General features: G+C 38.1%; 1 protein-coding gene across 4 annotated transcripts in view; it reads right to left on the minus strand.

Moving 5' to 3' along the window:
• GRM1 (glutamate metabotropic receptor 1) overlaps window positions 1-25,701 on the minus strand; it is a 508,344-nt gene that overhangs the window by 154,359 nt on the left and 328,284 nt on the right. For all 4 annotated transcript variants that reach the window (XM_004368848.1, XM_012554781.2, XM_012554785.2 and 1 more), the window contains one exon: window positions 24,162-24,397. In XM_004368848.1, the coding sequence (XP_004368905.1) occupies window positions 24,162-24,397 (236 nt within the window). The remainder of the gene's footprint in view (window positions 1-24,161; window positions 24,398-25,701) is intronic.

Here is a 25,701-nt window from a genome sequence, read left to right on the forward strand (position 1 = left end):
CTCTTAGGGATGCTGGATTTCGTCCCTCATCCATTCATTGAACTCAGTGTATTACACACTTACCATGTCACTACACGTTGTGAGGGAAGGGATGCGAAGTGTATTCTGAATTCACGATCCTTAAAGAAACTACTGTCTAAGAGGGAAGTTTGACAACTGCTGCAAGAAATACAAAGACCCCTCAGGGAGAATTCAGACATGCGTGGATGACAGATGGTAACAGATGGTCCAAAGGTGGGCTGAGCTGGAGTCAGGAGGGCCTACACCAAAACTATCAATATGGCATTTATAGACAGACAGATGGACAGATCAGGCAGTCCCCATGCTACTGGCCTATCCTGCCCTACTGGGGATGAAATATCCGAGGCCCAAACTTGTCCTTCTCAGGACCATGAGATCCTTACTCTTCAGGGAAGAAATCAAAAGAATATTAGGATAGAATTCCTAACCTCTCAGCAGCAATAAAAATTCCCCTGAGCTGAGTATCTCGAGTGCTTGTGAATATACCTGACAACTGGAAAGCCAGAGAATTCAAGAGAACGGAAAGCAATACCAACACTACCTTGTGGCAGACGTAGAAAGGACACATTGGTCTAGTAACTGTGATATAATGAGTAGATATCTTATGTCATGTTTCCAAAATCCAAACCAAACCCATTGCCATCAAGTCAATTCTGACTCATAGTGGCCCGATAGGACAGAGTAGAACTGCCCCAATAAAATTTGCAAGGCTGTAATCTTTACAAAGGCAGACTGCCATATCTTTCTCCTGCAGAGCAGCTGGTGGGTTGGAATTGCCAAGCTTTCAGTTAGCAGCTGAGTGCTTAACCGCTGCACCACCAGGGTTCCTTATACCATGTTTAGGTAAGTAAAATGGTTTTAAATATGTTATATGTGTGCGTATCTCCACTACTTATCTGTCAGTTTGTTTTACTGTGACGGCCTGCATGTTGCTATGATGCTGGAAGCTATGCCAACAGTATTTCAAATACCAGCAGGGTCACCCATGGTGGACAGGTTTCAGCAGAGCTTCCAGACTAAGATAAACTAGGAAGAAAGCCCTGGTGATTTATTTCCAAAATTTAGCCAATGAAAACCCTACGGATCACAACAGAATATTGTCTGATACAGTGTTGCAAGATGAGTCCCTGAGGATGGAAGAGACTCAAAACACACATGGCCACAACCATAAACAGAGAATACTAATGATTGTGAAGATGGTACAGGACTGAGCAATGTTTTGTTCTGTTGTATATGGGGTTCCCTGAGGCAGAGCCAATCTGACGGCAGCTAACAACAACAACTATTAAATGTATGTTGTGCATGTGAATATATGTATATTTATATATAAAGAGAGAGATAATGTTGATAAAACAATAATATTGCTATCTAATTTATACAAGAATATCACAAAATTTTTATTTCATCTAATTTTAATCCCTATCCTTTAATATTGGTATATGTTTCCAATGTTACAGATGAGGCAACTGAGGCTCAGAGATGTTAATTTTTGTTTTTTTTTTCCAAAAGCCTTACATATCAAGCAGTAGACCACAAAATTGCATAAAGATCCACAAATCCTAGTATACAGATCCAAGCCAGGGATAGGAGCCATTCTGTCAGTGTGTGTGTCTGTGTGTGTGTCCGTGTGCGTGTCTGTGTGTGTGTGTACGTGCGTGGAATTTTAATATAGATTGAGGACAGTTGGTCACACTTTTGCTTTAATTGCAGCAATGATTTAACTAGCAAGACTGTCCACAGAGGAACTGATTTTTTCCTACCCTTATCCCAATCAAATTTTTATATTTTAAAAAGTCATATTGTAACTGTCCAAGCCAAGAGAATCCTAAGACACATAATGGCTAAATATAATGTATCCTGGATAGGATCCTGGAACAGAGAGAAGACATTAGATAAAAAGGAAAGAAATCTGAATAAAGTTTGGCCTTTAGTTAATCATAATTATCAATACTGGTTCACTAGTTGTGACAAATATAACATACCAATATAATCTGTTAATATTAGGGGAAACTGGGTGTGGGGTATATTGGAACTCCCTGTACTATCCTCAAATTTTTTTCTGTAAATTTAAAATTATTCTAAAATAAAACATTCATTAAAAAACTAAGGTCCATATTAAACCAAAAACCAAACCCATTGCTGTAGAGTCAATTCTGACTCATAGTGACCCTATGGGACCAGAGTAGAACTGCTCCACATGATTTCCAGGGAGTAGCTGGTGGGTTTGAACTGCCGACCTTTCGGTTAGCAGTTGAGCTTCTAACCATTGTGCAACCAGGGCTCAAGGTGCATATTAGGTGTCTTAAATTATACCATAGCTCAATTCCTGGAATATGATACACAAATAAAATCTTATTTTCTATTCATTCAACAACAACAAAAAGTCATATTGTTAGAATTTCTATAGCTTGCCTTCAAAATTTTTTTTTAATTTTTTTTTTTATTGTACTTCAGGTGAAGGCTTACAGAACAAATAGTTTCTCATGAAACAGTAGTACACATATTGTTTTATGACACTGGTTAACAACCCCAAAACATGTCAACCCTCTAAATTCTCAACCTTTTTTTAGTGAAAATACACATAACCAAAGATACACCATTTCAAAAAATTTCTACATGCACAGTTCAGTGACATTGACTACGTTTTTCCAGTTGTGCTGCTATTCTCACTTAAGATGAAGGCTTACAGAACAAAATATTTCCTCATTTAACAGTTACTACACATGTTGCCCTATGACAATGGTTAACAATATCACAACACATCAACAATATCCTTACTCAACCTTGGGTTCCCTATCACCAGCTTCCTTGTCCCCTTCTGCCTTCTGGCCCTTGTCACTGGACTACTGTACCTCATTAGTCCCATTTGGTTTTACGGGGCTGTCCACTCCCAGGCTGAACAGTGAACCTCGGAGATAACTTCACCACTGAGCTAACAGGGTGTCTGAGGGCCATACTCTCAGGGTTTCTCCAGTTTCCTTTAGTCCAGTAAATCTGGTCTTTTTTGCCTTAAAAAAAATTTTGGAAATCCTCAACAAAATTCTATCCAATAGAATTCAACAACATATCAAAAAAGTAATTTACCATGACCAAGTGGGATTCATACCAGGGATGGTTCAACATTAGAAAAACAATCAATGTAATCCATCACATAAATAAGACAAAAGACAAGAACCATATGATCTTATCAACCGATGCAAAAAAGGCATTTGACAAAGTCCAAAACACATTCACAATAAAACCTCTCAGCAAAATAGGAATGGAAGGGAAATTCTTCAAGATAATTAAGGGCATTTATACAAAGCCAGCAGACAACATCATCCTAAATGGAGAGACTTTGAAAGCATTTCCCTTGAGAACAAGAACCAGACAAGGATGCCCTTTATCACCACTCTTATTCAATTTTGTGCTGGAGGTCCTAGCCAGAGCAATTAAGCTAGAAAAAGAAATAAAGGGCATCTAAAAAGGTAAGGAAGAAGTAACTGTATCTCTATGTGCAGATGATATGATCTTATACTCAGAAAAACCCAAAGAATCCACAAGAAAACTACTGGAACTAATAGAAGATTTCAGCAAAGTTTCAGGGTACAAGATAAACATACAAAAATCAGTTGGATTCCTCTACATCAACAAAGAGAACTTCCAAGAGAAAATCACCAAATCAATACCATTTACAACAGCCCCCAAGAAGATAAAATACTTAGGAATAAATTTAACAAGAGACGTAAAAGACCTATACGATGAAAACTACAAGACACTACTGCAAGAAACCAAAAGAGACCTACATAAGTGGAAAAACATACCTTGCTCATGGATAGGAAGACTCAACACTGTGAAAATGTCAATTCTACCCAAAGCGATCTACAGATACAATGCAATCCCAATCCAAATTCCACCTGCATTTTTTAATGAGATGGAGAAACAAATCACCAACTTCATATGGAAAGGGAAGACGCCCTGGATAAGTAGAGCAGTACTGAAGAAGAAGAACAAAGTGGGAGGCCTCACACTACCTGATTTTAGAACCTATTATACTGCCACTATAGTCAAAACAGCCTGGTACTGGTACGACAACAGATACATAGACCAATGGAACAGAATTGAGAATCCAGACATAAATTCATCACCTATGAACAGCTGATATTTGACAAAGGCCCAAAGCCCATTAACTGGGGAAAAGACAGTCTCTTTAACAAATGGTGCTGGCATAACTGGATATCCATCTGCAAAAAAATGAAACAAGACTCATACCTCACACCATGCACAAAAACTAACTCAAAATGGATCAAAGACCTAAATATCAAATCAAAAATGATAAAGATCATGGAAGAAAAAACAGGGACAATGCTAGGAGCCCTAATACATGGCATAAACAGAATAGAAACCATAAGTAACAATGCACAAACACCAGAAGAGAAACTAGATAACTGGCAGCTCGTAAAAATCAAACACTTATGTTCATCAAAAGACTTCACCAAAAGAGTAAAAAGACAACCTACAGACTGGGAAAAAAATTTGGCTACGACAAATCTGATCAGCGTCTAGTCTCTAAAATCTGTAAGATACTGCAAAACCTCAACAACAAAAAGACAACCCAATTAAAAATGGGCAAAGGATGTGAACAGGCACTTCACCAAAGAAGACATTCAGGCGGCTAACAGATACATGAGGAAATGCTCATGATCATTAGCCATTAGAGAAATGCAGATCGAAACTACAATGAAATACCATCTCACCCCTACAAGGCTAGCATTAATCCAAAAAACACAAAATAATAAATGTTGGAAAAGTTGTGGAGAGACTGGAACACTTATACACCACTGGTGGGAATGTAAAATGGTACAACCACTTTGGAAATCAATTTGGTGCTTCCTTAAAAAGCTAGAAATAGAAGTACCATAGTATCCAGCTATCTCGCTCCTTGGAATATACCTTAGAGAAAAAAGAGCCGTCACATGAATAGATATATGCACACCCATGTTCATTGCAGCACTGTTCACAATAGCAAAAAGATGGAAACAACCTAGGTGCCCATCAACAAACAAATGGATAAGCAAATTATGGTATATTCACACAAGGGAATACTACGCAACGATAAAGAACAATGATGAATCTGTGAAACATCTCACAACATGGATGAGAAATTGACCTGAACTGTAAACTTTCATTTAAAGCACAATTAAAAAATTTTTTGTTTTGAAAAAAGGTTAGGTATTAATGCATATGCACATATAGACATGTATAAATAACCCTTTGGTTAAACAAGGCTAGACTTGTGTACCATTTTTCATGATGTTTTAGCCTATGTGGGCTGTGCAAATAACTGGAAAGACTGCTGCACAGTTACTGTGGTCTATACCTATTTCATTTATTCTAACAGAGTACCTTTTCTAACATAGAGATACATAATTATGTCCTCAAAAAATGCATTTTCACTTTTGTTTATGTTTTGACTTTTGGATAAACTCCTTTCTAACAGCTATATCACCACTTCTGTATGGTTGCACAATACGATACATGTAATTATTGTCACTTAATTATGCATGTAAAAAAAGTTGAACTGACAAATTTTACACACACATAAGCATATATATATCACAATTTAAAAAAAGTGGAGTCTAACACTTTTGCTGTCATAACCTAAATTTCTTCTTACTGGCAAGCTGAACATGTCACTAATGACAGGGTTTTTAAAGACTTAAAGGCCATGATTGAATTTCTACATTATTTAGGGCTTTATAATGAGGAAGTACTAATTTTATAATCGTAATTTTAAAAGAGCAATTTTAATTTCAAGAAAAGGCCTCTAACAAAGGATATAGAGAAGTCGCAGAAGATAAAATTATACAATCTGAAAATAATATTCAGCCTCACTGACAATAAAAAGGATAAAAATTAAAGCAAGGCACTGATTTTCAGGTTATTAGTAATTGAAAAAGTGCATTAACTACCAATATTGGTGTGGCAGGACCACTGGACAATCCTGTGAAGGAAGTTGGAACATAGAACGGGGATTCTTACTTGAAGATGTTACCTTAACCTTGAATATACAGACTTAGAAACTTGTCACTAAGAGCATGATACAGGCTTAGCACCTTCTATTCCTAGGGGATGATATGAAATCACTTACCAAGCGGGAAGGGGAGAAATGTAAGCCTGAGGTGTTGTTCAATGGCCTTTGTATCTTTTACTGCATCATCAGAATTTGTGCATGCTTATTGCTTTGCAAGAACTATCACTGTTGTAAAAGAGGTGAAGCTGGCTTCTCAGTGTCTCACGTAAGAAAGAAAGAAAATACTGTAAGTGTTCATCAATGTCAATCGTCTTAGGTAAAACTTCGGAGGGGGTGATCCCTCAGGAAACAGAAGGCTGTGTGTCAGACTATGCATGAAACTCTTTCTTTCTGTCCCTCCCAGGATGGGGATAATCTCTAGTTCTGCTCAGACCATTGAAACAATTTGAGAAGATACCACTGACAGACACATGAAAACTCAGTAATACCTGATCATTACTTAATCTTACCTTGATTAGAAAATAAAAATATTTTGTAGCCAAGCCCTTCTGGCTTATATTTCTCTGACTTGGAGCTCTGAAATTTTCATTCACTGCCTTCATAAAAAGTATCTACAATTAATTTAGCCCTTGGTAGAGAAGGGGTCCCTGGATGGCAAAAATGGTTAAGTGCTTGGATATTAACTGAAAGTTGGCAGTTCGAACACACCCAGAGGTGCCTCGAAAGAAAGGCCTGGCTATCTGCTTCCAAAAGGTCACAGACATGAAAACCCTATGGAGCACAGTTCTACTCTACAACCATGGGGTTGCTATGAGTCAAAATTGATGGCAACTGGTTTGGTCTTTTGGCTTTTGGTAGAGAAGAAGTGAGTCTCTCTTCATCTTTGGAAGAAATTTCCCAAGGCATTTTGATGCAGGAATTCTCTAGTTAAAGCTTTAAATAAGTTCAAAATACTAAAAATTCTAACATCTTACAATAGGATGCTAACCTAAAGGTTGGCTGTTCAAACCTATACAGTGGCTCCATGGGAGAAAGGCCTGACAATCTTTCTCTGAAGATTACAGCCAAGAAAAAGCAATGAAGCAGTTCTATTCTTTAACACATGGAGTCGCCATAAGTCAGAATTGACTCAATGGCAATGGGTTTGGTTTTTTATTTTTATTGTACACACAGGAGCCTGGATGGTGCTAGCGGTTTGTGATTGGCTGCTAACCAAAGGTTGGCAGTTCAAACCCATCCAGCTTATCCGCAGAAGAAAAGGCCTCACAAACTACTTCTGTAAAGATTACAGTCAAGAAAACCTTATGGAGTAGTTCTACTCTGTAACACATGGAGTCACCATGAGCCAGGAGCCAACTCGATGGCAGCTAACATCAACAATTATATACACACAAGGCTTGCCTTCTTATGAATAAAAGTTGTGGTGCTAATTCTATTTTAATGGTTTAATGGATTGTATTATTGCTTACAAATATTAGATGCTCCTTCTTTGAGGTGAATCATACTTCCTCTCTCCATAGATATCTGGCTTGACCATAGGACTTAGTTTGGAATGAAACGTAAGTGGAAATGACTTTTAGCAGAAGCTTGAAAATCTAATGCATGCATGTTGGCCATGCTCTGTTCCCTTTGCCACAGCTATCAATGTTCCGCATAGAAGCTGTTCTATCAGACTGGCTCCCAGAGTGAAGAAGACACAGAGGCGTGGATTGTTGGTGTTGTTGTTAGCGGCCATGGAGTTGGTTCCAACTCACAGCGAACCTATGCACAACAGAACAAAACACTGCCCGATCCTGTGCCATCCTCACAATTGTTGCTATGCTTAGCCCATTGTTGCAGGAAGAGTATACTAATGAATCCATGATGGACATGCAGCATGAGTAAGAAATAAGTATTTGTTGTTGTAAGACAGTAAATTAAGGGTCATTTGTCATCAAAGTATAATCTAGCCTATCCTGACCGATATGGAAATAGGTACCTAAAAGTAGAGGGCTGCTATAAAAGCAGTAACAAAAACAACAATGAAACATAAAATATGAGGCATATAGGAACAAGCAGCAGATAGCAAGGAAACTGATATCAGGGTCTAAAAGAACACAAATCCGTATTACGCAGTGGCAAACCAGTGGGTAATATCATCTGCAATAACTTTGAAGGCAGATATTTTATCAAATGAGTTTGCATGTTTAGACAACGACATGGGAAAATTGAATGTGCTGAGATGAAAATGAAATTGATTCTCATTTCTAACTGTTAAAAAGATAAAACTGAGAAGGTATTTGGGCTACAGATGGTCAATTAAAACTTTGTTTCATGACAAGGACCAAATCAAGAGTCACAGTCTTTTGTTAGAATCTCTGATATACTTAATTTGGTACCTGTCATGGACTGAATTGTTTCCCCCCAGAATATCTGTCAACTTGGCTAGGTCATGATTCCCAGTATTATATAATTATCTACTATTTTATAATCTGATGTGATTTCCCTGTGTGTTGTATATTCTAACACTATGATGTAATAAGATGGATTAGTGGCAGTTATATTGATGAGATCTACAAGATTAGATAGTGTCTTAAGCTGATCTCTTTTGAGATACAAAAGAGAGAAGCGAGCAGAGAGACATGGGAACATCATACCACCAAGAAAGCAGTGCCGGGAACTGAGCGTTTTCATTGGACCTGAGGTTCCTGCACAGAGAAGCTCCCAGACAAAGGGAAGATTGATGACACGGACTTTCCTCCAGAGCAGACAGAGAAAGCCTTCCCCTGGAGCTGATGGCCTGAATTTGGACTTGTAGCCTACTGGACTGTGAGAGAATAAATTTCTCTTTGTTAAAGCCATCCACTTGTGGTATATCTGCTATAGCAGCACTAGATGACCAGAACAGTACTCATAAATCTTTCAAATGAACAAAACGGCTAAGAGAGAACAGACTAAGACTGTGGCCTTCCATCAGAAGTCTGTTAGGCTCAAGGTACCTGAAATTAAATTTAGAGAGTGATGCTCGTCTAAAAAAAAAAAAATTGTAGGCGTGGTTATTGGCACATGTTGTGATTGGAAACAACTAGTTAAAAAAGGCAATTAAGATTTTTGAAAGAGTTTACTGGGAAAAAAAATCAGCCTAGACTAAAAAAGACCGTGACTGTAGGGCAGTAAAAATGATGCATGATCCCCCAAATTTAGTGCCAAGAAGAAAATTGGAAAGCTGCTTGTTCCCCTCAAAAAGACACATTCTTAAATGACCCATCATAAGACGCCAAGCAGAATGATGGAAAAGGAGGGACCTCCTTTAGTTTGGATGCAAAGGCCATGGAGAACATCAAGTTGGGGAACTACTCTCAGGGAGCATATCGGTGTCCTGTCATTGGAACATCTGACCAGCAAGATTTCAGAGCTGCTATGGATCATTGACTACTGTGTATCTCTAACACACTTCCCCTTTTCAAAACAAGGAAGTGTTTATTATAGTAATTCTTTCAGTGCTCCTCCATTATACACTGGGTGTAGAGGAGGTAGCTATCTTGTCTCTTTCATGGAACAGTGGAAGAAGAGGAGCCATGATAAGTAAGCCCGATGTAGAGTTATTATAAAATCTCAAACTTTAAGCCTGATTATGTGATTGGATGGGACTCTTGGGTTGTTTCTCTTGGAGAGAGGGTGAGTATATTTGTATAAACAAATGAGATTAATTATTTGTAACGAGAGAGTGGACTGTACTATACTATATTGTTGTTCACAAAAGTATTTGCTACCCTTTGTTGAAGGAGGATGAAACTTCCCCACTTAATGACATTAGTCTAGTCCATGTGACTTTCTTTGGCAAATGAAACAACATCAGAAGTAATGAGTGTCACTTCTAGGCACAAATTCTAAGAACCAGCACATGGTTGGCCACTTCCTCCCTCTTTTCTCTCGGCAATAATGGGAAATGTTTCAGATAGAGGCTTCTCTGACAGCCTGTTAAGGTGACCTGGGGCATAGAAAACCTGCAGTGGAAATGGAGCAGGAGCCGGAATGAAATGTATAGTTTGAGGCCACTGGGAATGTGGAGTCATTGGTTACCACAGCATAATCTAGCCTACACTAAATAATTCAAGTAGTTTCATTAGTTTTCCTGGTTCCAGTTTGTTATTTATTACTTATATTTTATACTTGATGAAATTTTTTAAAATATGAAGTGCTAAAAGAAGCCACTCTGAAAATCTTGAGGAGAAGTTTACTTTGCCCAACAAATGAGAAACTCTAGTGCTCCTTACACTCACTAATAGCGAAACTTATGGTCATACTTTGGAACTAATGGTTACCGAAATTGGAAATCTACATTTAATGTGGAATGCAAACAAAGCACAATACACAGGTACAAGGGGAGTAAGCCTGTATAACATATCCCATTGCCGTCGAGTTGATTCCAACTCACAGCGACCTGCATAAGTTTGGTTAAATTGATAGTCTTCATCAGGGTTTCTGTTGTTCTTCAATACAGCTTTAGAAGAAAAACATAAAGAAAAGGTAGATGAGTGTATACTACTGAGTAATCCCTAACTTTAATAAAGATAGTGTATTTACAATATACAAAAATTTGTCAACCAATAACTTTGATAAAAGGAGCTTCTAAATAGTAGAATATCCTGGTTCTACAAGAGTTAGAGTTATCTTAAGAGATGACTTAGAATTGAAAGACTGGGATTTAAATATTGGGATAGTGCAGCCATTGTTATTTTCCTGGGTGGAAGAGCAAGACACCAGGGTGGATAGGGGTGAGATTGGCCAGTGCTGCTGAGCACAGGTTTTCCCTGTTATTGACTCTTTAGGCCTTTGCAGAATGAAATGTCTATGTATTTTCTTTAAATCAATATGTATTCACTCAATGATTAATACAGAGACAAACGAAAAATTCTTGAAAGAGCACCAACTAAGATTCACCAGCAGGCCCAGGCTCTGGCTCTAAGATATAACCAGACTCCTGAGGGAATCTCTGCTATCTTGGTGTGTCTATGGGAGAAAGGTGCATGTTCACTTAGACAGAGTGAATTGAGGGAGGGGGAAACAAAGAACACCTATAAGAACACTTCTCTAATTGTGCCTTTATAGGAAGTTGAATTATCCAGAAAACTGAGTACTTTCCTTGTCTGTGGTAAGAGCATGGTGTTTATGATGTTCTGAATTTGGGAGTGCAGAAGAAGAATCCCAGCAATGGACAACCATAGAAACAGACACCAGAGCAATGCAAAACGAGGGTCACCATCATTCAACGACTATTCCAGTTAGCCAGGAACACGTGTCCTAAATCACCTGAGTGTTTCACCTTTCACAGAAACATGATGAAATTAGCTTTTTAAATCTGTTCCTGAAGAATTATAGTAAAAACTGTGAAAGCTGGAATCTGTGTAAGGCAGAAACCTGTCAGAGAAGGAAAACTCAAATATTTTTCACTAATAGAGAGGATAGAAAAGTGTTAAGACTGCACCCTGTCAAAGGCGGACAACCTGCGAGACCCATAAAAACAAGGCAGTCCCGTCAAGTTCCGGCTCTCACAGGTTTCACTGTTTATCCTACTCTCTCAGCAGCTGATAAGAAAGGCAGGGCTAGAGCAGAAGAAAGAGCTAAGGAATTAGCTAGTAGAAAAGATTTAGGGAACCTAATCCCTTGCTCTGGAGCCCTGGTGGTACAGTGGTGAAGTGTGCGGCTGCTAACTAAAAGGTCAGCAGTTTGAATCCACCAGCCGCTCCTTGGAAACCCCATGGGGCAGTTCTACTCTGTCCTATAGGGTCTCTAGGAGTCAGAGTCGACTCGATGGCAACGAGTTTAGAATCCCTTGCTCTGTCTAGATATCTAGTATAGAAGGCAGAAAAAGGACCCCACAAAAACATTCATGTCCTGATCACCAGAACCTGTGAATACGTTAGGCAACATGGCAAAAGAATTTTTGCAGATGTGATTAATCTTTTCTTGACATAGGAAGATTTTCCTGGATTATGTGGTTGGGTCTAATTTAATAATGTGTCATTAAAAGTAAAGAGCCTTTTCTGGCTGTGGTCAGAGAGAGATGTGACTATGAAGAAAGATCAGAGATATGCAACTTTGCTGGCTTTGAAGTTGGAGGAAGGGGGCCATGAGCCAAAGAATGTGGGTGGCCTCTAGAAGCTCTACAAAGCAAGGAAACAGCTTCTCCCTTAATGCCTCTGGGAAGGAACCCAGGCCTGCCAATACTTCGATTTTAGCCCAGTGAGACACTTGTCAGATGTCTAATCTACAGAACTGTAAGATAATAAATTCATGTTGTTGGAAGCCACTGAGTTTGTAGTAATTTCTTATGGCAGCAATAGAAAATTAATACATCTAGAAATTGCTCAGAGAGAAAATGTTTGGCCATGACTTATGGTTTTGCAATGTCAGTGATTTAAATGAAAAACAAGACTACCAACCAATAAATAAAACAAATAGAAGAAAACTGATTCAGGATAAAAAATTACTAAACTCTTATTAGCTATCACAGCTGCCACAGTCAGCATGAAAACCCTGGCAAGCTCTCAACTTGGGAAGTGATAGATGGCTCCAAGGTTTGGAGAACTTAAAAAAAGAAAAAAAAACCTAACAGGCTCGTACATTTTAAGTATGAATTTCCTTCTGTCTTTAAAATAGATGTCTGGCCCCACCCACAGAGATTCTGATTTAATTGGTACGTGTTGGACCCCAATTGGTATATGAGAGTACTTTTTTAAAAAGCTTTCTTGGTGATTTTAATCAGCCAAAGTTGAGAGCTACTGCTATAAAGGGCAAGGTTGTTAATCAAATTACTCCAGGGCTTTGGCGATTAATTGAGCCAAATAGACTAGCTAATAGCATTGTCTGGAGTATTAGAGCCAGATTTATTTGAGGCAAATCCCTATGGATTCAATTCACTGACATTTATAACAAATCTTAAATACTTGTTGCCATGTAGTATCAACGCATGCCAACTGAACTTCTGTAAAGATTACTATTGCAACAATGTAAACAACTGCTTAGCAGGCCAGTGACACTCCTGAGAAAGATTAATTGGTATACACATAAAGTGGCCGAGTAGAATTATAACATGACATTGACATAGGTGCAGATGATTAATATAGCAAACTCAAAACTACTTTACACGGCTTATTGATGTGGTATGACAAAGCAGCTCCTGGATATTAATTATGACCTCTAGTAAACTATGAACTAGAGAGACAGGAACTATAAGAGTAACTGGTGGGCTGATTATGCAGAGCCACACCCCCCTCATCAGGGCAAAAAAGTATATTATAACTTGGGTTACAGAGTTGGTTTTCAGGAAAAGAGAATTTACCATCATACTCAGGAAGTTGTTCAGAGACATGGCAACATTAATTCCATAGTATCTAATGAGGAATTATGCTTATGTTTAATAGCTATTATGACCTAAAGCTTGGCTTATAATATGGACATAAAATATCCCCTTCACCTTAGCTGTCACCTCCAAGTAGTAGGAATAATGGAACATGTTCAAGAAGCAGTTCAGAAGTCTCACTATTTCTTGATTTTTAACGAGCCATTAATCTTCTCAGTGTTTGATTCCTTTATGGGGCTGTCTCCATATCATAAATATCCATAATGAATAGAGCCAAGGGGTGAATAAAAAGGAAAAGTTAAACGTACATCTATCATATGATCCAGCCATTTCACTCCTAGGAATTGAACCAAGAGAAACGAAGGCATATGTCTATATAAAGACTTCCACATGGATATAAAAATTGGAAACAACCCACTGCCCATCACCAGGTGAATGGATAAACAAATTGTTATATATCCATATAACACAACACTACTCAGCAATAAAAAGTAATGAATTGTTGATACATGCAATACAGTGATGAATCTCAAAATAATTATGCTGAATAAAAGAAGGTGGACAGAAAAGAGCACATAATGTACAATTTCATTTATATTAAAGTCTATAAGTTGCAAACAAACTATAGTGACAGAAAACCAATAAGTGGTTATCTGTGGATGGGGGGGAGGGGTGAAGTGGGCAGTGAGGACTGGGAGGTACATATTTCAGAGAGGCAAAAAGGAATTTTGGGAGTGATATGTTCATTATTTTGATTGTGATGATGACTTCATGGAAATATACATGTATAAGAATTTATCAAATTGTTCACTTTAAATATTTGCAGCTTACTATATGTCAATAATACCTCAATAAAACTATTAAAAAAGAGAGAGAGAAAAGAGTTAATGGGCCAGACTCCAAGTATATTTGGTCATACCTACTATGAATGAACTATTACTATTTATGATGGCTGAAATTAGGACTTTATGTGAATTTCCCCTGCAAGAAATGTGTGCGAGACATGGAATGCAAAACTATTCTCTCTGGTGCAAAGCAACACAGCCTACAGGTTATACAGTACATAGCTATCTGGACAGTCTAAATATTTACTGGCATTTCACGCAAGGGTGAACTCTTTATGAACAGTCATAGATTTTAATCACTGAAAACAACAAGTCTCAAACTTGTACAGAAAGCAGGCTGGACCACCATAAGCATGCATCCAAACTTTGGAAACATTTAAACTGTTTAATAAGGATAAAACTGATCTAATTGCAGAATTAATAGATTGGACCAAATGTTAATAATAACTCTGATGTTTGGACCTTAGCTCAATCTCTAGGTAACCAGTTTGCGGACTTAAGTCAAAACGTGCACTAGTATATCCAACAATATATACCAATGTAAATTAAATGTTTCTATTAAAAGGATAAAATAGTAAGTGTTCACTATTACAATGAATGTGGGAGGTCTCAAAGAATTTCCACTTTTATACCTCAAGTCTGTATCTGCTTGATACTGTAAAACCATGTGACCTGGCCTTCTGCATACTTTGGGAACAGAATCAAGATGGACATAATGTTAATGGATGGAAAACTTACACCCCTGCATTAACTTATATGACTTTCAGATGATAGAACAAGCTCACGTTTTTCTAAACCCATCAAACTATTAAAAATGACATGGAATAAAGAACTATATAGAACTTAAATAGTTCGGTGAGGACATGCCCAGTCTCTGTGGGAAACAGTCAATCTTATTTTGGTGTAGCATATCTGTGGGAATAACCAAGCAAAGTAGCAGCCTTGACTCATAAAATATGAGAGTCATCACTCAGCTGCTGTAGTTGGTCAGGATATTCAGCAAATTGATCATACTCGAAATATTAACTTACGAATTAGATCCAAATAACTCTAAAAAAAATCAAACTCACTTTTACTGGATTAGAAAAAAAAAGAATACAGTCTACAGCAGTGCTGTCCAATAGAACTTTCTGTGATGGTGGAAATTTTCTGTATCTGTGCTGTCCAGTATGGTAGACATAAGCTACATGTGGCTATTGATGCTTATAACGTGGTTAGTGAGAAGGAGCCCTGGTGGCAAAGTGGTTAAGCCTTTGACTATTAACCAAAAGGTCAGCAGTCTGAATCTACCAGCTGCTCACTGAAAACCCTATCGGGCAGTTCTACTCTGTCCTATAGGGTCGCTATGAGTCGCAATCAACTCCATGGCAATGGGTTTGGTTTGGGTTTAGTGAGACTAAGGAACTGGATGTTCAATAATTTCATTTAATTTTAACTAATTAAAATTTAAATATATATAGCCACATGTGGCTAGTGACTTAAAAAAACATTTATTTAGCTCATAAGTCTAGGGGTCAACTGGGAAGTTCTACTCTGGGCTGGACATGGCTCATCTCACCTGGGTTCATGTATGCCACAGTGGTCAGTTGGTGAATTAGCTGAGGAGACTGGCTGATCCAGGATGACCTCAACTGAGAGGTAATACTGTTTCTGCTCTATGCTTACTCTCGTCTTCCAGTAGGCTAACTTGGGATTGTTTATATACCTGAGGTAGGGTTCCAAGAGAGAGAATAGAAGTAAGCCCAACCTCTTGATGCTTAGACTTGGAACTAACAAGTTGTAACATCAGTCCAGATTCAAGGGGTAGAAAAATAAGCTCTATCTTTTGATGAGAAGAGCTGCAAAGTCCTATTTAAAAAGTCATGAATAGAGGGAGGGGTGGAGAATTGTGAAGTCTTCCACAAATCTTAACTAATAGAACAAACTTCTTGGTTACAGGCAAATGATATTCTAAAAGAGTGCATATTGGCATTTGAGTCAAATCTTCTGAGGGCAAAGAGAAGTTGTCATCCTAAAATCCAACAGGCTGAAGTAAATTGGTACTTACCTCAGTTTATAGATCATCTGAGTCTGGACCAAATTGCAATGGACCAATCTTATCTGGTAATACATAATAAGTTAAATCAAAACGGAAAAGCCATAGAATTTGAATTTAAAAATGAGGTAAATATAAAAATGAGTACCAATTTAAAAAATATGAATGGCAGTCTCCAGGCTTCTTATAAAATTAGAGTACCCCTGCTTGGAACTCCTGAAATCTTGTCCTGTCTGAATGGTTATTATCTTACTAGTCCTGAACTGTTGGCGAGCATGGCAGATACCAGCAAATTCTTTCATGATGCCTTGGATAATAGCCAAATGTAAAGATATAATATCAGCTTTAAAAAGGATTTTGCCCATCTGTTCCCAAATGTTATATATAATAAGGGGAGAAAGTAAAACTATGGCTGTGAATTCACTGTATTGCAAAAAAAAAAAAAAAGGCTGGTGAAGGTATACTGAACCTGGTAATATGTTATGGATTGAATTGTGTCCCCTGAAAATATGCGTTGTAATTCCTAACCCCTATACTTCTGGAAAGGAGCCCTGGTGGCACAGTGGTTAAGCATTCAGCTGCTAACCAGAAGGTCAGCAGTTGGAGCACGCCAGGCGCTCTCTGGGAGAAAGATGTGGCAGTCTGCTTTTGTAAAGAGTTACAGCCTTGGAAACTCTATGGGGGCAGTCCTATTCTGTCTTATAGGGTTGCTTTGAGTTGGAATCGACTCCACGGCAATGTTTTTTTGGTTTTTGTTTTTTATACTTGTGGATGAAATACCATTTGGGAATAGGGTTTTCTTTATTAATGAGGCCATATCAGTGTAAGGTGGGCCTTAAGCCAATCATCTTTGAGATATAAGCTAAGCTGATGAGGCAGGGAGAGGGAAGCAGAGATGGGGGAAGATAGATGTCACACCACATGGAGATCTTCAAGGAGCCAGGAAACAGAAGCTGAAGAGACGAGGACTTTCCCCCTGAGCCGCCAGAGAGAGAAAGCCTTCTCCTAGAGCCGGCGCCCTTATTTTGAACTTCTAGCCTTCTAAACTGTGAGCAAATAAATTTCTGCTTGTTAAAGCCACCCACTTGTGGTATTTCTGTTACAGCAGCACTAGATAACTAAGACAAACTCATACAGTTAATATACTGCCTAATCACAGCAAATATTAATAATGCCATATTGGAAGACAGTGGCAATATATGTTTTCAAGGGACCCCAAAGCAATCATGTTCTTAGATCAATAATTAGGTATTTAGGAATCTGTCATGAGGGAACAGCCCTAAAATAGTAACAAAGACCATGAAAACTCTATATAAAATGCTCAAAGTTGTTTTATAAGAAGGAAAATTGGAAGCAACCTTAATGTCCAGCAATATGAGAATGGCTAAGTAATCACAGTGTCTTCATTGGATAAAATATTATGCAGCTATTAAAATGGTAGTTATAAAGGCCATGCCATAACATTAAAAATATGTATAGTATAATTCTAAGAGAAAAATAAAGATACAAAATTATATGCACATTATGAATAAAACTGCAAAATAAAATGAAAACAAAACAAACAAAAAACCGCATAGGGTTTCATGCAGCTGGTAGGAGTTGCCTTTTGGAACCCGTTAGTTTCAAAGGCCTTAGAAATCCTTTGATTGAGTAAGTCAATATCTGGAACTATATCTTAATAAAATTATCCACATGCATAAAAAAAGTGTAGGAAGAAGGGATTTTTTTATTACAGCACTGTAGCATTTTTAAAATTTGAGACGAATTGAAACCGCCTAAAAGCATAGGAAGAATGAAAGAACGAAATGGTAAAATAAATTATAGCTTATCTGTATGCAGAATATTATGCAGCCATTAAGAATGAAAGATTTTAATGGCAAAGAGAAACTCATAAATTTAAAAGAAAAAGTAGTATTCATTTTAATATATATATGTAATAATATTGACTAAAACTGATTCATCTGATTTAAAACTGTATACAGAAAGAGAAAAATGTGCCAAAATTTAACAGTGATTAGTTCTGAGTTGTCAAATTCTTAATGCTCTTCATTTTTTCTATGTTTTTCTATATTTCCAAGTCGTATATAATAAATGTCATTGTTGCTGTTAGTTGCCATTGAGTTGATTCCATTTCATGGCAACCCCATCTGTGCAGATTAGGACTGCTGCACAGGGTTTTTCAAGGCTGTGACCTTTCAGAAGCAGATAGCCAGACCTGTTTCTGAGGTACCTCTGGGCGGGTTTGAACCACTAAGCTTTCAGCTAGTAGTCAAGCACTTAACCATTTGTGCCATTCAAAGAACTCCCATAATAAGCTTAGTAAGAATGTATTATTTTTATAATCAGAAAAATTATAAAAGCCTACACAGGGGAAAAAAGAAAAAGAGAATATCTATATTGGCAAGTAACTGCATTAAGGTAATTGACTGAGGGTTGTATGCTTGTTTTTTCTCATTTCCACATTCCCCAGAATGCTGTTGTTGTTTGTTCTGTCGAGTCAATTCCTACTCATAGAGACCCCATGTGACAAAGTAGAACATCTCCCATAGGGTTTTCTTGGCTGTAATTTTTACGGAAGCATATTGCTAGGTCTTCCTCCGGCAGAGCCACTGGGTGAGTTCGAACATTCAGTTAGCAGTAAGCACTTAACCATTGGCCACCAGGTCTCCCTGAAAAACTTTCATTTTCACTCAAATGATCTATATCATGCCTTATCTCCTCTCTGGTAAGATAGAACACTAATCATAACACGTTATGCTTATGTCAAGATTTATAGGTTGCAAAATATTTTACTTGTATTATTTCATTCAATGTTTACAACACCTATGTGAGGCAGATATTGGTACCATGTTATAGTTGCAGAAATTAAGACTCGGAGGTTAAGTGAGATTGTCCAAATCATGCAGCAGAAATATTACTGAGCAAGCCTTAGACCCAGTGGTTGTGCTTCCAAATGTTGTACTCCATCAGTTTCCATTGAACCTTTCTATTCCTGATAATTCTTATCAGGAATGATAAAGCACTCTGCCACTGCAAACATGATACAAATCCTTTAAGCATCTAAGACATCTACTGGGAGAGCAACTTTTATTTGCTTTATACACTGTTTCCACTTTCCTAACAATGATTAATTTTTTAGAACTTAAGCTTTGATGTTTCAGTGAGTACTTTTCCAACGTATCTCCAATCCTTTGATGTACTCAACTAATCAAGCAGTGATAAAGACTTTGCATGAAGTACTTTTTAATTAGCCACAGTGATTCTCAAATCATTCAGCCTGGGATCACAACCCTTAACATCCAAATTGTCAATCTAATGCATGTAAACTCTTTATTTAAATAGTGACGTCTGAGATTAAGCTTAATAAAAGTTTCTATGGAACCTAAGTGTTAAAAAGCAAAGATGTCACTTTGAGGACTAAGGTGCACCTGACCTAAGGATACAGTATTTTGAGTTGTCTCATATGCATGTGAAAGCTGGACAATGAATAAGGAAGACTGAAGAAGAATTGATGCCTTTGAATTATGATGTTTGTGAAGAAAACTGAATGTCATGGACTGCCAGAAGAACCAAGGTATCTATCTTGAAAGAAGTGCCGTCAGAATGTTATTTAGAAGCAAGGATGGCAAGACTTCATCTCATGTACTTTGAACACGTTATTAGGAGGGACCAGTCTCTGGAGAAGGGCATCATGCTTGGTAAAGTAGAGGGTCAGCAAAAGACAGGAAGACCCTCAGTGAGATGGATAGACAAAGTTGCTGCAATAATGAGCTCAAACATAGCAACAATTGTGAAGATGGTGCAGGACTGGGCAGCGTTTTGTTCTGTTGTACATAGGGGCTATGAGTTGGAACCGACTCGATGGCACATAACAACAACAACACCAACTTGGAAACTAACTACGGTATCAAAACTTTCCAAAACATGAGGAGTGACCCAATTAGAAGAGGTAAAAATGAGTGACAAAAACAGTAGCCGTCAATGGTATGGAAAGGTTAATTCCACTTCCTTACACTACTTTTCATAAATGTGCCTGCGTGTTCATTAGAAGACTATAGAATTCATTTGATATTCAAGTTTCTCAACTGGATAAGAATGCTACATGAAGTAAAATGTTTGTTCTTCTGCAATAACACTGAAGCTAATTTCACAGAAATACAGAGATTAAAAATGAAAAGCAAGGTAAGTTTACATGAATATATACACACATAGATAATATAGATAATGGCTATGAAAGATAAAATTCTAGGATCTCTGCAGCATTAAAGATGAATAAGTTTTATGAATTAGTCTCCAATAGAAAAGTTATCATCAATGTCTACCTTCGTTAGAACTAACAACAAAGGGGAATATTTGCCAGCCCTGACTCTAGAATAAAATGCAAACACAGACATGTTTATTAAAGGTTGTAATCACAAAAGAAGCTCTTCAAAATAGCTTTAATATTCAAGCATAAATAAGAACAATTTGCAAATTGTTATTTCCTGTTGCGAACATTAAGTCAAGCTTCAACCTTGACATGTGTATTATGACAATTGAAAACTCAAAGTATTAGTATACATGGCTGAAGAGGTCTAACTTTTGTTGTATTGAGAACTCAGGTCACGAAATATTTTCCTAGAAACCCTCCCATAAAGACGTCCAAGCATGTTTAATAAGTGGGTATGCTGATACTAATGAAACACGATAAAGTGACACATATAGTTGGATCACTGAAAGTTATTTCAACTTAACTTGTCTAAAGCAAGCTCCTGATTCCCCCAACCTGTTTTTCCTGAAGTCTTCCCCATCTCAGTCATTGGGGACACCGTCTTTCAGTTGCTAGGCCAGAGTCACTCTCGACAATTTTCTCAGCATATCCTCTCAGGTCTCATTCAAAATGTGTTCAGAATCAACCACGTCTCTCCATCTTGCTTGCCACCACCATGGCCCAAACCACCACACTGTCTCACCTGCATTATGGCAGTGGTCCCCTCACGGGTCTCCTTACTTCTGCCCTTCCCCCCTTCTGCCAATGCTTAAACACTGCAGCAAGAATGATTCTGTTTAAAAAAAGTGAGGCTGATCATGTTTCTGCACTGCTTGAACTTCCCACTGGCTTCCCATCCCACTCAGAACAAACGCAAAAGTTCTTGCAATTGCCTGTTAATATCCTGCATGATCTGGTCCCCTGGGTGTCTCTCTGACCTATCTCCCGTGTACTATATGCTACATACTTCTGAGTACTCACTGGCTCCTACCACCCTGGCCTCCTTACTGTTCTTCCACTAAGCCAGGCACGTCCATGCCTCTTTCCATTTGCTGTTCTCTCTGCTTGGAGAAGGCCATCCTGCTTGGTAAAGTAGAGGGTCAGCGAAAAAGAGGAAGACCCTCAACAAGATGGATTGACACGGTGGCTGCAACAATGGGCTCAAGCATAACAACGATCGTGTGGATGGCACAGGACCGGGCAGTGTTTCATTGCGTTGTGCATAGGGTTGCTATGGGTCGGAATTGACTGAACAGCACCTAAAAACAACATAACGTAACTGCTTGGAAAGCCCTTCCCTACTGTTTGCATGGCTCATCCTCTCATAGCCTTCGCGTCTTTAATCAAATGTCATCTTCTCAGTGATACTTTCTCTGGCTATCTTTTTAAAACCTGCAATCCCTCCATCACATCACTCCCTACCCCTATTCCTTACTTTTCTTTCTCCCTAGCTCTTATGACCATTTATCTGAGAATACATTTCTCTTATTCTGTTTGTCTGTTTATTGCCTGTTTCCCTTAACTGAACTTTAAGGTCATTGAGAACATAGCTTTTTTCTTCTTTTGCTTTGTGTTTTATTTCCACTCTAGAGAATAAAGCCTTACACATAGTAGGTGCTCAACAAATATCTGTTGAATGTTGAATGAAGGAACTATAATTCCATTTTAAAAATAATAAACTACAACAACAACAAAAACAAAATGCGTTGTCATCAAGTCAATTCTAACTCAAGGCGACCCCACGTGCCTATTTTAAAAAAAATACTATTAAACATTAAAAATAGTATTAAGAATAATAGTCCTTAGTTTTTCTTTAAAAAAACAAAAGTTAAACCTCCAATTAATCAATTGATTAATCAAGGTTAATCAATTTTGATTTATAAAAGGTGATATAAATCAATTGATTAATCAGTTCATCAGAATTGACCGAGTTCCCTGATACAGGTTTTTTTCAGGGTGCTGAGAGGGATGCAAGAGCTCTCTGTATTCAAAGTTCTTACAGTTTAAGAAAGAAAACAGTATTCCTTAGGAAACAATTGGAGAATGCTAAATGATAACATATTAACCAAACGTAAGTCCAAAAGTCATTAGACATTGTGGTATTTAGGAGATGTGGGTTCTAATAATATTGTTGCCGTTAGCTATGTGAACCTAAGGAAACGGTTAATTCTCATCAGCCCTCAACATCTTTGTTTTGCAAATAAGGAGATTGTACTAGATGGTACATTGGTTCATTGGCATTCTTTACCGGTCTACTATTTTGGAGACAAGAGAACTCAGTAGAGATACATATGTGGCATAGACATGTTAGCTGTTGCTTTTTCTCCTGGCTCTTAGCTGGGTTAGATTTCTCAGCCTCCCTGAAAGCCATACTGAGAAAGTGCTGAAAATCTTGATTGAAAATAGGTCTACATCAGACAATTTCCCAATGAGCTCTGCGGAACTTTACCAAGTAAGATATATATTACTGTGTTTAATTATTTATATCTTAAGGCATTTTCTAAAACCCAAATTTAAGTGTTATTGAAACTAGAAATATTTTTAGGTGATTAGTCATACTCTTATGCTATCTCGTCTAACAGCTCATTGTACTCTGGTGTTATTTATTTCATATATATGATAGATTCTGGTTTTTCCAAAGAGATCACAAGTTCCACTAGGTCAGGGGTCATGACATATATCCTTCTCTGTCCCTTCCTTTGCTGCATACAGTGTTTGGTACATGGGTGCTATGTGAATGGATGTGTTCTAGACCTTCATGGAGAATGCCTGCTTGGCCTCATTACAGGAAATAGGTTTCACATCACTGCAGTACAATACTAATTAGATCCTGAGTAGAGCCCTCAATGCTATGTTATCAACCCAGTAGGGAAAATTTGCTTTAAACAGTACTATGATAGACCAAAAGGAGTCTTGGTGGCGCAATGGTTTATCGTTGCAGCATTGACAATATTGAAGTCTCTATGCACTGAGAAAAATACTCCTAAAAGTTACAGTGTTAAGAAGTCTGTTTTATGCTTGTTACTGGGGAAATGAATAGGGCATCCTATGGGCGTTCACCAGACCCCTGAAGAACCTGGAACAAAGTGCTACCCTTTCCTGGCATGGCTCTAGCAAGCAGCACATGGGAAGTGTCTGTCCAAGTGGAAACCATCAATTGGGCTTACAGATGAGGGTACAGAGTTTCTTACCACCTACGCCCACATACATCCAAATTGATGGTGTGGCTGAGGGTGTTATTAGCTCACCTTCTCCTGACTTGCATGTGGGAGCAAGTCACAAAGAAAAAGGAATCAAACCAGCACTGCCACAATGCTTTGGCTAACATCTCCTAAGCACGCTTGCGATAAAACCTATTCCCTCTGACTAGAATAATACATAGCTGAATTCTCAGTTCACTTTCCCTTACTTACATGATCTCTTCTTAGCACTTACTTCCCCATGGATCAAAATAGTCTTTCTAGAATATATGAACATGAATCCCTGGGGCAATACATACTTTCACCTTCAAGTAGCTATTTTATAAATCAAGATGACAATTTAATGTCTCTGGATCTCCAACCCTGACACCTTCCACTCTCATTCAACAAGCTGTAAACGGGCTGGAGGAGACAACCAAATCTCTGAGCTGTTATTTTGTGAACACAAGTTACCTGTGCAGATTCTTTTAAAGTTGGGGTTTTCCAGAAGGTGTCCTGGTAGGCGGCACTGGAACCGATGTTGCCAGAACTCAGGGAACCAGGGATTCCTCGTATTAGTGTCCAGCCTCAGTTTCAGGAAATAATCATCAAATGACCTGACCTCTGGAGACTGCAGCTTTATGGTGATTCCCCCGTTGGCTTCCACCTCATAACCTTCAATGACTTCATCTCTGTCTGCCCATCCATCACTAAAAAATGCAGGGATCGGGGTAGGGAAAGAGAAAGACAAACATCTCACAAATAGAGCCCACAGTTATGTATGAATGAAGCAATTCAATACAACCTAAAGTCTACTTTAAGCCAGTGTTACTATCCATCAAGATTTTTGATAACAGTAGAAATCTGTGAAACCAAAATGCCCTGGGTTTTATTTTGTTTGTTTTTAACAATAATGAAAGTGATGATGAAGATGATGATGATGTTGATAGTAGCAATTACAGCTTACATTTATTGAGCACTTACTAGTCATCAGATACTCTGCTAAACGCTTTTACACTTTACATTCATTGTCTTATTTAACCCTATGAGGCATACTATTATAATTCCCTTTTTATAAATACTAAGGAACAGGGAGGTTAAGTAATTTGTCCTAGGCATATAACTAGTGAGTGGAAGTTTACTCGCTTCCAAAGCACTTAAGCACTATACCTGCTACTTATTTAATACCCAAAAAAATTTGCCAAAGGCCCCTGTCTTAGGATGATGTTCTGGAAAATAGACTTCGAGTTGGAGATTTGCATGCAAAAGGTTTATTGGGGAGACCTCTTGGACACAACACCTCTGGGTGGGGGGAGGGTGAGAGATGGGATTGGGTAGATGTAGAAACCAAAATTTATTGCAGTTGCAACAGAGGCTTCAACCCATCTGAAGAAAAGCTCTGGAGCTGCGATGGTCATTCAAAGTTGTCCCAAATTCAGGCAGGAGTCAAATCTTGCATTCTCCGTTCAACCAATCATTGAAAGTGAGCTATCCTGGGGACAGGGTATAACCTCAGAAGAGACAAACTCCCTTGGACTGAACAAAATTCCTGGTGACAGACCCCACTGAAAGCTGACAAATGCCAACAATCCAGACAGATGGGGGAATGAGTGTGTTAGACCTGAGAGGAGATCTGGGAGGGGCACTATAGCATTCACTACACCCACCTCAGTAGTTGGATAGATCACTGAACTGCTGAGATGATGAGTATAAGTGAAACTAGTCAAACATTGTCATGCTTTTTCCTCCTTGTTACATAGACAGATTGAAATACAATGGGAGCTAGCAACTGCAATTGGTATTAGGCAAGGAGAACTCAGGGATGGGCTTGACTAAATAAAGGATCATTGTCAGAAAATAGTTTTAGGCTGTTTAAATTCAGAAAGCATTATTAATTTCAGAATTAAATCATAGTATCATGGAATGAAATAAAGAGTCTGACTAGTATTTAGTTGGTAGTACTCTATATTCATTCAAAAGTGGCTGCAGCAGTACATCGACACAGAACTGCCAG

This window comes from Trichechus manatus, unplaced genomic scaffold (assembly GCF_000243295.1).
Source record: "Trichechus manatus latirostris isolate Lorelei unplaced genomic scaffold, TriManLat1.0 scaffold00002, whole genome shotgun sequence".
NCBI lineage: Eukaryota > Metazoa > Chordata > Mammalia > Sirenia > Trichechidae > Trichechus > Trichechus manatus.